The sequence below is a fragment of the Nestor notabilis genome, unplaced genomic scaffold (assembly GCF_000696875.1).
Source record: "Nestor notabilis isolate BGI_N333 unplaced genomic scaffold, ASM69687v1 scaffold26981, whole genome shotgun sequence".
Lineage (NCBI taxonomy): Eukaryota > Metazoa > Chordata > Aves > Psittaciformes > Psittacidae > Nestor > Nestor notabilis.
Window position 1 is genome coordinate 34,329 of NW_009915645.1, and position 14,095 is coordinate 48,423.

The window sequence follows — 14,095 nt, forward strand, 5'->3', positions numbered from 1 at the left end:
TTCAAAAGAAACACATATCCACCAAGTATAAAATACACTGCTTACACACTTAAGGATTTCTTAAAATGGCAGAGTAAGGAAGACTCACATTGGTTTGCATAAATCTTTTTCACACCGTAACTGTATATGAATCGTGTCAGGACAGCATGATTCACAGTGTCATATGCAGCCTAAGTTTCATTTGATGCTTATAAATGGCTTACAGGTTTTGACATTCAATAAAAAAAATTATTTTATCTATAGCACAAAATGGATGTACTCACTGATATCATCTTCATGATAAATGACAGAGTGGAACGGTAGAGTTTTGTCCTTAATATATCTCTCTGCTGGCTCAATATAAAAGGTCCCACTGTGCGTTTGGATGAATCCTTCAAATTTTCCATCAATAACAGACCCATGGCTAAAACTTCCCTGCTCACCTGTTAAAGAAAAAAGTGCATTAAGGATTTTTTGTATCTTTCTATATATAAAGGTATACCTTTTTGTACCTTGTTTTTATACCTGCTTTTCAGCTGTCAGTCCTGTGCAAACTTCAAGCACACACACTACCAAAGGCATTAAGCAGTCGATGCTAAAGCATGATACTTGCATCATTAGACTGATTGTGCACCAGCTCCCAACTGCTGAACACCTATATGAATTATACAGCAGTAAAATTCTGAGTAACAGCAGTAAGACATTCTTGCAGAAGTTTGCGTCCAAATTTTAAAGACTAAGATTGTTCAACAGTAAGGCATACAGTTATCCCAAACCCGTAATTACCAAGTTCTATACCTTCCTAATCAGGTGCGTGACATGTTTAAAAAGCATATAACGAGGAATTCAACTCTGTATTTTAAAGCTGTCACATATAGAGCACATGTATCCAAATCCTGTTCTATATCTGTTCATACAATAATTAAAAATAAAAATAAATCAGAGTACAGGCTTTCAAAGAAAAATTTCCCTATATTCAAGGCATCAATTTTTCCCTTCAAGCATAAAGCTCTTAAAACTGTAGCTAGGTTTAAACGTGCGATGGAGTGAATTTGTATTTGAAACAGTCACAATCTGGAAAAGTGCAACTGACAAAGTCTAATCACTGACAACTACAATGTGCAGCATCCCCCCAACAAGTCTCTTCCATAAAAAGGACAAAATATTCCTAAAAGAATGTTTATATATTCCTACCTAGGGAAGGGTTCAGAATCACACTATCAAATTATCAAATTGTACTCATTCTTATAAGTTCTAATTAACAATTACCAAGAATTTTATAAAGCTCATAGACATTACTGAAATTTGGAAAAGGTATCCTGAAGATACGCCATACAACTCTTGAGACAATGCCAAAAAGTAGAAACAGGCTTTGTAGAACACTAATTTTAAGACATTTGTAAGTGATCCCGTATTTACTTCAGATTATATTCTATTAAGAATGTGCATTAATATTGTGGATTTACAAGCCATGCATCTTTGGGAATTTCAGAGTACTTGGAAAGACTTTTGATCTGAATAGAAATCAAGAACCAACAGCAAAACAATTTATTTGCTCAACTCTAACTTTGTTCATTATTTTCCTGACAAGTACAAAGTTGGGTTGAATGAGAAAGATAAGAAAAAGGATTAAAAGAAAATTTAAAGTAAGACCACTGAGTAGGTACATGTGAATCCTTCAATCTCATCCCTCAGCAATAACAAATGAACCAAAAGCTTCTCTGAAATAATTTCACAAACACACAAACAAAAGACCCTACACACCTTAAAAGCCCTCTGACCTACTTAACTGGCAAGTTAGTCTATATAGATTCATATAAAATGCTAAGCCTGTATACTTCTTTCCCACTTTAAAAAAGCCATTTCAAGACTTTAGGACATTACTAGCAGAGATATTCAGGAAGCAGTTATATTCCTTTCAGATCCAGACTGTATGAAGAGGGACAAAGTCTTAATCCTTCTCTTTTCATTTGTTTTTAATTCCTTAATTCGCCTTCCTTTCTAATAAATTTTATCTTTTGTATTTACTGAAATTGGGTATATTACACTTAATGATGGTAGCTCCATATTCCTTAAATTCCTTTAAACTAAGAACTGTACCTAATTTTTTTAATGCATATATATTCTTTTTTGGTTTAGAATGCATCAGACTCCTACAAAGATTATGTTCATAAACACAGCTGAACCTCAAGTTCTATTGATATGAAAATTATTAACAAAATACTCATTTGTTAAGTGTGACATATGAGAATAAAAGCAGATGGAATTTAAAGTCATTTAGATGCATTATTAAAGTTTAATAATACAGATAACCCTAATCATACAGATAGCAATTTTCTGCATGTACTGTTAAAAAACCTCCTATTTAAAATGCCTGCACTTTAACCCATTTTAAAGTGTACTTACCATAAATGTGTCCAGTGTAAATATGGGAGGTATCATAATCAATTACTTGGTTTGATATTTGTACTTTAAAGTCATCACTAAAAAGAGATGTATCTCTCTTCATTCGAAGGTTGAAGTGTCTAAAGTGAATAAAACAAGACAGTAAGTTGGCTTTGAGCTTCAATTACAAAACCACTAAGCAAAGTACTTCTAACCAAGATTTTTGTGCAAACAATTTGCAGACCCTGTAAAATTCAATCAAAAATGTTTATCCTGTACGAGAATTAGACCATAGCCTAGAAGGATTTCCTTAAGCAAGATTATTTAGATGCTTTTGATACAAGTAGCTAAATTTACAAAATTTAACCCAGAAAAAAGGGTTAGACTTAAACGCATCAATCTAAAATGCTGACTTTGACTATATACTTGTTCCCATTCCTTCAGAAGACACAGATGTAGCTTAGGGGAAAAAGCCACTATCTTGTTTTACAGCACTGTGGAGCAGAAGAGAGAAACAACTATCGGCTTATTTTATTTTCATTGCCAACATTTAAGTGGTGTAAATGAAATGTAGGTGAGCTAATAACCATTTCAATTGAAACTCCAAAAAATAAGATGGGTGACAACATTGAATACAAAAATACTTACACTGGTAGTTACATGCACAACTGTGTGATGACTTTTCTCCATGAATGATCTTGTTCAAATTACACTACTGCATTCTTTGATGCAAACCCTACTGCTATCTTTACATGAAACATACCACATTTTCTTTGCACAAAACCAAAACTTTGGGTCAGTGAAGTCCAGCAACATAACTGAAGTGTTTAAAATGCCTGTCATTATGTGAATTCATACCTATGACCACCATCAGCTTGCTTCAGAATTTCATTTGGTATTCTCTTAAATTTTGTATAAAACATTGTGCAAATACAGATCAGTGAAGTTGTTGAAACTTCAATCATTCCAATTTTAGTCTTGATTTTCTTCCTATTTTTTCCTCTTTCTGCACTATCACGAAATTGAAGGAAAATTATCATTATGTCACCAATTTACTACACAGAAAGTAACTCTGTAAGTTGACTACATCTGTGTCAGTCTTCACCTAAAAAAATTGTGACCGGATTCTCAGCATACACAGTACACTAATGACAGAGCTGACTTGCCATAGTGAAAGTTAGTATCCATTTGTGTTAACAGCAAAATAACCAAAACAATTAAGTGCCACAGTATAAAGTTGATTAAATCTAACTACTTTTTAGTACATCTGAAGCATATACAAAATAGATCTTCTGCTTTCATTTGCACTTTAAATAATATAACGCTACATTATAAGTACAACTGTACATTAAGATGCAGAATTCAAGATCAAAGAGAAAAGCCAACCCTACACTTAAACCTGATATGGGCTCTAGTGACTCAGATTGACTAGTAATGCAAACAGCATTTCACAAACTATCATTATTGTTGCCACTGTTAATAAAGCTTCAAAGCAAGTATTTTCCTCTGGTGATGTGTTATCTACAACGAGGTTATGAAATTCTGAGATGTGGCTGGTAAATGGGGAAGGTTAAATTTCAGCAATTCCCTGTGACTCTTGGGCTTTGTGCCAAGCCAACCAGTGCTTGTATTGTAGTTTCAGTATGGAGGTATGAGGGCAGATTCTCCAATTAAAAAGGAAGAAACAGTTCACTACAGGTGTGCTCGAGTATTCTAGCCACTGAAGAATACACCAGCTACCAGTTAATAGCTATCCACACCCAGCTAGAAAGGCATGGTTTATAACAGACAGCAAGTATTTATAATATCACATATAAATAAAAAATAAGTATTCTTTTTTAAGTTAATCTCTTTATTTGCTTTGTAAATCTGCCTTTTGGCAACAAAGAGGTTCATGATGATGATGGTGAGATAACATAAACAATCAACCCAGAACAACATCGTAGGACAGAATGCTACAATATTATGCACTACATTTTCCGAGAGGTGGGAACAGGTAGGGGAGAAGTCCTTTAAGCCACCTTGTCTGGGTCTTTTGGGCAGAAGTTAGAAATTAACAGGCAGGAAAAAAAAGTTAAGACCACCACTGATAGGAATTTGAAGAACTTCAAGTACTCCAAAAAGCTCCACTCACTTTGGTTACAATAGGTCACGGTATTAAGAGAGATTTGTCTTCCACTTTAGTTTGAGCCTTTCCTGTGGCCGAGTTCTCCAGAGTTGCCAAGAATGGATCACACTCTCTTCAAGTGCATATAAACTGAAGTTAAATGACAAGAGCTCTCCTCCCTTCTCTATTTGCTGACAGAAGACTTCTTACATAAGTCTGTCATCTTGTCTGTGATGAACAAGTGTATCTACTTATCGTAGCAAAAGCATCTATTAGGGCTAAAATTACTTTTTCCTGGTGAAAAAAACAGGTTTTCCAGGGGGTGGGGTGGGGTGTGGGGAACCAAACAAACCCACACCCAAAACAAACTGGAACACCCCCCTCCCCCCTGAAAAATCCAACAAAAAAACACCACCACAAAAAAAACCCCAAACAAACAACAAAACCAAACCAAAAACCCCACCACCAAACCAAACCTCAACTCACTTTTCTCTCAGAAGTATGGTTATTCCTTATGGGTGGGATTCCCTTCCATCAATATTACCCTATCTGCCACTTCAAAATGGACAGTTAGAAGTTGTATATACCAAATAAAAAGTTTCACTAGTTTTAAAAATAAGAAGCCTCTATTTGTAGGTTTTTTCCATTCTTCTTACTTTCCATATTAGTACATAACTCACGTGACAAATTCTAACCCATGCTGTTAATTATATATTAATAAAGTTATTTAAACTCGACATGAGCAGGCAGTGTGTGCTCGCAGCCCAGAAACCAACCGTATCCTGGGCTGCATCAAAAGAAGCGTGACCAGCAGGTCAAAGGAGGGGATCCTGCCCCTCTACTCTGCTCTTGTGAGACCTCACTTGGAGTATTGTGTCCAGTTCTGGTGTCCTCAACATAAAAAGGACATGGAGCTGCTGGAGCAAGTCCAGAGGAGGGCCACGAGGATGATAAGAGAACTGGAGCACCTCCCGTATGAAGACAGGCTGAGAAAGTTGGGGCTGTTCAGCCTGGAGAAGAGCAGGCTGAGTGGAGACCTTATAGCAGCCTTCCAGTATCTGAAGGGGGCCTACAAGGATGCTGGGGAGGGACTCTTCATTAGGGACTGTAGTGGTAGGACAAGGGGTAATGGCTTTAAACTTAACCAGGGGAAGTTTAGGTTAGATATAAGGAAGAAGTTCTTCACAGTGAGGGTGGTGAAGCACTGGAATGGGTTGCCCAAGGAAGTTGTGAATGCTCCAACCCTGGCGGTGTTTAAGGCCAGGTTGGACAGAGCCTTGGGCGACATAGTTTAGTGTGTGGTGCCCCTGCTCATGGCAGGGGGATTGGAACTAGATGATCTTAAGGTCCTTTCCAACCCTAACTATTCTATGATTCTATGAAAGTAGCTCATTTTGCAGGATTAGAGAACTATTTCAAATACAAAAAATACTGCTGTGTTTCACAGTAACAAGTCTCTGACCATTTCCTTCTTAAGTTAGTTAAATTATTAGATAACCTGATCATCTCACAGCTATTTTTAAATGGGTCTTTTTCCTGTTCATAAAAACATGCTTGATGGGAACAGGATGATCTCTCTGAACTGTTCACCCTTTTAATAACAAGTGAAGTGACAAATCTTTCTTTAGCTCTCCCCCACCAAATATGGGAGGGGAAAAGAGAGGCAACTTGGGGAACAAGCATATATTCTCTACTTCCAAGAATTAATAATTTAACAAATCACCAAACTTTAAGCAATGGCAAATATAAAACCCCTGTGTATTGCGTAAAACCTATAGCCATAAAACTAGAATTTACTTTCTCAATATGCAGAGACATCTTGATGTACTACTTACAAATGTCAATGAAATTAACTGCACTAAACAGATGCCAGTTTATAGGTGGGGAGACTTGAAACTGTAATGACTGATTCAAACAAATGGAGAGTTGGCAGGGACCTCCCCCCTGATCCAGTTCAACACTCTAATTTCTCAGTAAGAAACCTCCAAAGACCCTACCAAACCCATTTCAGTATCTCACCCAATATAAAAGTTTTCCTAACATTTATTCTGAATTTCTTCAAAGCTAGTATTTCTTCCCCTTTCTTGAAACAAATATTATCTAGTACCTATCCTTCTCAAAATGATGTAGAAGAGAATGCGTATCAGGTTTCTTTCCTGGCTTAAATCCTGTAACTCCATGAATCTTTTAAGGACAGGAGTCTCCAGAGAAGTTCAACATATTTTTCTATATCATTCCTGAATATAGTTTCTAAAACTAGCCACAATGGAAAAAATAAGGCTTCAAATAAGACTTCTGGCAACTACCATTTCTACAGCATGCATCCATTTCCTCTATAGCAGCACCAAACTAAGCTATTCCCTAGCCTAGCTACACACACCAGGCAGAAGATTAACTATTTCCAGAAAAATAATGTTTCTTCTATTTACACATTTACTACCTTGCATAAGACATTTCCCAGCCTTAGTTGTCTCTAGAATAGAATTAAATCAATTAAGATCAAGTTTTGACCTTGCTTATTTGTCACTGCTTCTGTCTTAGACTTACCTGAAAACTGACATGGTAACAGACCATTACTTAATTACTGTATGGTAGCTCATTTGGTTGAAGGCAGAATTTTTACGAAAACTGTTTATATTGTTATATACAATCTGTTCCGATTATAAACTACATATTATTCATTAATGGCAGTACCCTAAAGAGTACCAAGAGAGGGATTTTGATTTCACTTTAGCTTACCTCAGGGAGACTATGTCAGATTTCCAAGTATGTACCATAGCAACTCAGTGATAATTAAAGAAAAAGAGTTGAGAGCACCACGATTAGCTGAAATCCAGTAGTTCCCCTTGGGCTCGAGTTACAGCAATCCCATGCTCTAATCACAGAACAAGTACTTCAGAAAAATATAAAAAAAGCTGTGTGTATATACTGACAGCACTTGGTAAAATGAACATAAAGGTGTACATGTAAGAGTTAATGCTTAATCTATTATTCTTTTGACCTACCTTCTAAGATCAGTTATTTTGCCATGATGGAATGTCCAATATATTGGGACACTGATGGCAAGTCTGCAGACTTCAAAAACTGGCAGAAAGAGCTATTACCAGTGGAACACAAAAGGGCACTTTTGGTGCTTCCCCTTTCCTACCTTTCCTCAGTCAAACTGCTGTAACCAGTGCAGGCTGAGCAGGCGGAAGCACCCAGGGACCAAACGAGATTTAAAGGAAGGAAAGGAGATGGAAGAGTTACTCCACAGCTGGAAGAAGTGGCTGGAAAAAGGGAACAAAAAGTGGTGGGTTGACAGCAGTATGGAAGGTGACTCCAGCATAAGGAGAGTCCGTTTAGGTTCACACTTTTTTCTTCTCAGTAGGAAACAGAAAAATCTTTGCAGCAATGCCTCCATGAGCATCCTCACAAGTCAGGATCTAGAAAATACTACTCTGCTTGAGGTGCAGGTCTTTTATCCTTACTTTTCTCATTTAAGAAGTCAAAGACTCTCCTCTGAAAAATGGAAGGGGAGAATAATTTCAGCGCTTCTTTCTACTGCTTCCACATGAGGCATCAAAACATAAACTCATTTCTCAGACTGTCAGACTCAATCCAACCCTGAACTATATTAAATAGAAGACAGCTTAACAACTTAATGGTGGGTCTAAACCACTCAAGCTAAGTCTACAGAACCATCACACTTCTCGACATTCTTATTTTTTACGTTGTTTTCACTTACTATTAAACCCACACAACATATTCCATCACCAATTAACTGTCAATTCCCATGGTCCTGCTACTGACACTAAAAAACCACATATTTTTGAAACAGAACATGATAGGGTCTCCAGGTTTATCACTCTATTACCCACTTGGATGCAGTTAGAGAGTATCATCATCTAGTAAGTATTTATCTAAAAACCAATCTCTACAGCATTGCAACGCTCAGCAATCCCAGATAGAATGTTTGCAGCTTACATTTGTTTTCCATCCAAACCTCTAGGGTGGCACTTGTGATTGTTCAGAGATTTCTTTCCTGACCTTCAGAAGCCAGACTTGCTAAGCTTGTTATTCTAGGAAACAGCTGAGGACCCAGTCTTCATCCTAAACAATTTGCCACTGATTATTCTTGATATACATAGCTGCAAACATGTACACTATCTCAGATAACAGAAACCATCGAAGCAGGATTACAAGTAGCTACGTGTTGGCTAATTTACATTCTAGTAATGTCATTCAAGTATTTCTGTCCTGAAGAATACGATGCAGAGATTTTAAGAGCAGAAGAATTTTGACCCAAGATTGATATTTCCCCCCCACACCCTTTCAGCAAAATTATTTTTGGAAGTTAATGCAGATTCTGGCATTTCATTTCCCATTTATCTAAAATAACCTTACAAGTTGTATTTACATAAAGTTGAATATTTCTATGCAGTGCAATGTCCTACCATAATGAAAAAACCATGAGATAAAATACTGGGTAAAGATGTACTAGAATAAAATCAGAAGTCATCAAAGCTAATAAATGACTTCGAACTTAGAAAGTAGTTTAGAAAGAAGCTTTCTTAGTGAAACAAAGATAAGAAAGAAATCTGCTAGCTGATGATATGAGCACATATGAAGCACACCGCTTAAATACTTTCATTTAAGTCCACTGCTTTCATTTTAAGAACATGGCTTTTTGAGAACATGGCTCAAGGAGCTGAAGTTTGTTGGCCAAGGTGCAAAGTTCTAAAGCATAAACACCAATTTTAGGAGTACGGTTGGGAAACCCTGTGTCTCAGCTCGGCAGTCTCCTCAGTTCACTGTATCAGGAATCTCCTACACAAAAAGCAAGTGAAACACTAAATGCCTTTCTTCCCCCGAGGGATACACATACTCCAACTCACTGTATTTAAACCAAAATGCAAGACATTCAACCCACAGATCCAGCCTCTAAAATATTGTTTAGATTCAGTTCATTTAAAAATGAGTAAGAACTCAGGTCCCTGTTTGTTTATTTACAAAACACAGATAGAAAGTGAGACCTGATTTACCAGTCTCTTCCCTGGCTAGTTTTTTGTCCAGGTATGTAACTTAAAAGGTACGATAGGTGGGGGATGATTCAAGTACTCAGAGTACTGAGTAAAGCTGAAAAAAAACTACAGTAAGAACTAAAGGGATTTCTAATTCTTCTTCTTTTTAAATTCCAGACAGCCCAAAATGAGTTGCAGTAAGCAAATCTTGCAAAAAATTCACTTAGTAAAACTCATGGAAATAATTCACAGAAGGATCACAGAAGCCAACCAGTGAGTTCTATTTGACGAGCACAAAATCAACCTATTTAAGAAGTTAATCTGTTTAAGAGCGTGTTTAATTGCACATGGAACTGAAAAACAGACAGAACATTCAGATTACTCCAGTAACAGTGAATCTGCCTTATGTTCCAACAGGCTCACAGAATACAGAAGACAAAGCCACCTCATGAATTGAGTACCATGTTGTATGCACAACTACAAAAGTACTTAAAAATAAATGTCATAAAATGAACATCTAGCGTTTAGCAAAAAACAGAAGGTGACAATAAAATCATCTTTAATCCAAGCTCAGCTACTTCAGTCCATTTAAGCCAGCATGACAGCATGCTCAAGGTGTCACCTTTGAAATTCAACATATCAAATATGGTATCTGTGCAGGCAGCCTCTTTCCTTACCTATTCAAATTGAGTCAACGACTACTGAAGGCAATGGATTATAAAGGATAAGAAATAAAGGATCTTTATAAAGAATTATAGAGAACCAAGAATAAAAAAATCCTCATACTTAAGAACTCTGAAATTTTGTGGTCCACTCCTGCCGCCCAAAACTGAACCAGAAAGCTCAAACGATGTATGACTGGTAGCTGTTCAAAATAATTATGAAAAAAGGCATCTTCACAGAAAATCAATATTAAAGCTAATCAACAACCACTGCTTCACAAAAATGCTTTGCCAAACAGTACAGTGAGCACGGATTAAGACCCTATGCCACACAATTTCACAGTATGCAAGCTCTCCCTGTTAAAAAAGCTCATCTGCTCAAGGCAAAACATTGTAAAAGGAAGCAAATATTTAAGAGCCAATTATTTACTGAACTTTATTCCACACTGAGTGTCAGTGAAAGCATTTGTACCTAGCAGCTGAATCCCATTGTCACTCTGCAACATATTATAGCTTTACACAGTGTTTTAATAATAAAGACATTGTCAAAAATTTGTTCATTAATTACAGGGGGAAAAAAGGTTACATGCAGTACCCTACCAGTAGCAGTAGTGAGACTTATGCAGCTTTTTCCAGTTGCTTATTGATCAAGCACTACTTTTGGCACTTTGACATAAGCAGGCAAAAAACCTCAAGTGGAAGCTTGCCTTACAGCATCTTCCTGACTCCTGGCACACAGTGTCCTTTTTGAAAGCACTGACGGACACTTTAGCTGCCAAGTTATTTGAAGCAATAATGACCAAACGTTGGTGCCCACTGGACTTGCCACATGCACACTATTACCCTTTTTATACAGAACCAGTAAAGTGAGAATTCTTTTCTCCCTTCCTCCCCACACAAACCCAAGAAAGACAGGATAGCAAGATTTTTTCTTTAACTCCTTCCCCTACAAAACCCACCTACTGTGGTATTTCTAAAGTTCCAGAGCAGAGCTGGATGCCTGCTTTTTTGAGTACACAGGGGTTATGTCCTTGTAGTTTTGCAGAAGAGCAGGCAAAGACATTCTGGTGAATAAGAAAACACAGAGAAGGAAAGAATCTAGACTATCCTAACTCAAACCTCTACAAGATTTTATGCAGACTGATCTGAAAACATAGTAGTCCATTACATTTTGGAGCATGGCAGAAGAAAGTAAGTACTTTCGAGTCCAACATTTTCATTAGTGAAGCTCATATTTTTAAACTATCTCAGATTTTCTAGAACAACCTAGCAAAATTCAGCAAGTGCATATTTTAATATTCACAAGCATAACCATATGAAAAGCCTTTTTATTTGTATGATTCACAAAGAAGCAATGTTCCAAGCATTTCCAGTGACAGTTCTCCTATTACAAGCATCATGTATAGAACATATATTCCAACAACCATGTCTGAACTTAAAAAAATTACAGTATTAAAAATAGTTTAGGTAAAAATCTAAGGAAAACTGTAGCAAAGTTGCAAAACATCTGAAAGGAGTTCTCGACGTATCTTTAATTTAGTAATAAGCGGGTATTATCATGCGTTCACGTACCACTTGAAAAGTCAACTCTTCACTCAAGTTGCATGGGCAACCTTCCCAAGTGAGAGGCACCAACTAATCGAGGAGAAAGAGTGGAAGTAGGTGTGAATGCGTGATTAAGAGGCCAAATCAAGAAAAATATTAAAAAGCATAAATTACTAGGAACATGTTAAGTAAAAAGTTAGTTAATGTACTAAAAGTTAACTAAGTTATACAGTTAAAGGTTACATAGATGTAGTTCCTTTATTCTTCTGCATGCATCAGGGTCTCAGGAATACAGTTTTAAATTAACCCATACTAAACTACTAATATAAACTGGCAGGTGGAATAGCTATGATACATAACCAAGTTTTAAAACTTCACATCCTTTCCAGTTTGAAGCATTTTAGAAATGAGCACATTTTGCATCACTGGTGAAGCAGTAAAGTCAACTCATCTAAACTACACAGTTTATGATTCAAAAGAATTAAGAGGTATCCATAGCTTAGCTTTAGTAATTTCTATGTCCTATTAAGCTAGTATTTCAGCATTGAACAGAGGCTGGTTTGGTTTAGTTCATTACATCTGCCATAACAAGTTGTATTTTAAAAAACAAAAGGTTTGAAAAAAATTCCCAATGATGCTAAGGAGACACAGGTTGGACGGCTGTATGCCAACACACCTCTGCACCTGGGCAAAGCCTTAACTAACCATTTGCTCTCAGGCCACTCAAAAAAAATCAGGTTTAAGTCTTCAAGATCTCAAACCCCACCCTGACTGAATGCCTCGAAGTTTCATCACTTGTGTCTAAATACAACACTTTAAGAGTCTGTGGGCTAATATAAATAGATTAAGTATTTTGCAAAAGCTGTATTTTCTACCTTAGCACGAAGTTATTAGAATATTTGATAGAAAAGCTTTACAGTTGTTGTTCTCAGTGATGAGAACTACTTACAAGTAGTTATTAACAATAAACTAGCTGTAACTACAAAAAGGCAATCCTATTTATAACACAATTTTTCAAACTGCTACACACACTGCATGAAGTAAAGCACAATTCACTTCACCCTTTCTAATTCATATTCAAGGAAAAATGAAAATATTTTGTAAGAACACACTCAGACTGATTAACAGAAATCCATGGACTAAATTGACAGCCTGTCAACTATCCCTCTCTGGCAGAAAGCATTACAGGTCTTACAGGAAACTACCAAAATCCTAAATTATGTACTGGTTTGACCTTACAGCAAGTTTCCATTCAGGCTCCTCAGTTAATGATGGATTTGCGCCTCAAAGCATAGGGATTTAGAATCAATTCCGCGTATAAACACCAACACTCTCCTTCATGAGTAATAGTAGCTGTTATAAAAATCTTTATAAACCTTTTTGTCTAAAGTCTGGTGTGACTAAGATCCATGAAGTAAGAGAGGAAGTAATTTTTAGACCTCATTATCATAAATACGGTTAACAGTTCCACATTGTAAGGATTTTCAGCCCACGTTATTAACACAGCTTAGCCTGTACATTACAAGAGCTCTCTTTTACAAAAGAGTATTATGGGATCTTTACCAATGACAAGATGAACCTGGTCAAGTGGACTGAAATATGGACTGCTCCCCAAAAGAATGGCCTCATCATCCCTCCATCACCCCATCAAGTCAGTATGACTTTTTTTGCCAAATAATTTTCAGCTGGATGAGTTCCCAGATCCTATTCCTTGCATGGTTTTAAGACTACTAGTGCTAGCACAAAGATGATGCTGGGAATGCAGTCAGGCCTGTTCCTCTCTGCAGTAGTACACACTTTGGTAAGTCTAAATTAAGCATCAGCCTGCAGCTTAAGAGTGGCAGCATGAGACTGCTTGTGAAGTTACAGCAGATTCAGTTGCAGTATGAGTCTTCTTTAAATAACAGGATTCCCTGGACTAAAGATCACAACCAAAAATGTGGTGTTAAGGACAGGATTTCAAATTCAGAATTTAGGTTGCAGTTCTAGAGCAGTTGCAAATACAAGCCTAATGCTACCCTTCTGGGAGCATTCACTGAAATTCAGCCACTACACAGTACACCTCCAGTAGCAGCACTTCATTCCCTGATAAAATTACAGGCCAACACAGCAACAGAATGCTTACTCACAAAACAATATTCAAAACAGGCTCTGGAAACCTGCTTTTACCTTTTCTCTGTCAAATTTACTATGTTTCTACATACAGATAGCAATTTATCAAGTTTGGATTACTTAAATTGTAAGTGACATAATTAGAAAAACAATGGCTTTTCTAATATCCTAATGTATTCCTAAAATACATTAAGACAGAAATGCTGCAAAGGAGGGAGTCAAAGAAACAAAGATACAGACACAAATCATAGAATCACAGAATAGTTAGGGTTGGAAAGGACCTTAAGATCATCTAGTTCCAA

At 36.7% G+C, this 14,095-nt stretch overlaps 1 protein-coding gene across 1 annotated transcript in view; it reads right to left on the minus strand.

The window, feature by feature from the left end:
• The window catches only part of ADAM10 (ADAM metallopeptidase domain 10), a gene marked incomplete at its 5' end in the record, with an annotated part of 38,962 nt that overhangs the window by 23,397 nt on the left and 1,470 nt on the right, over nt 1-14,095 (minus strand). Inside the window, 2 exons of the mRNA XM_010024253.1 lie at nt 264-422; nt 2,386-2,504. Coding sequence (XP_010022555.1) covers nt 264-422; nt 2,386-2,504 — 278 coding nt within the window. The remainder of the gene's footprint in view (nt 1-263; nt 423-2,385; nt 2,505-14,095) is intronic.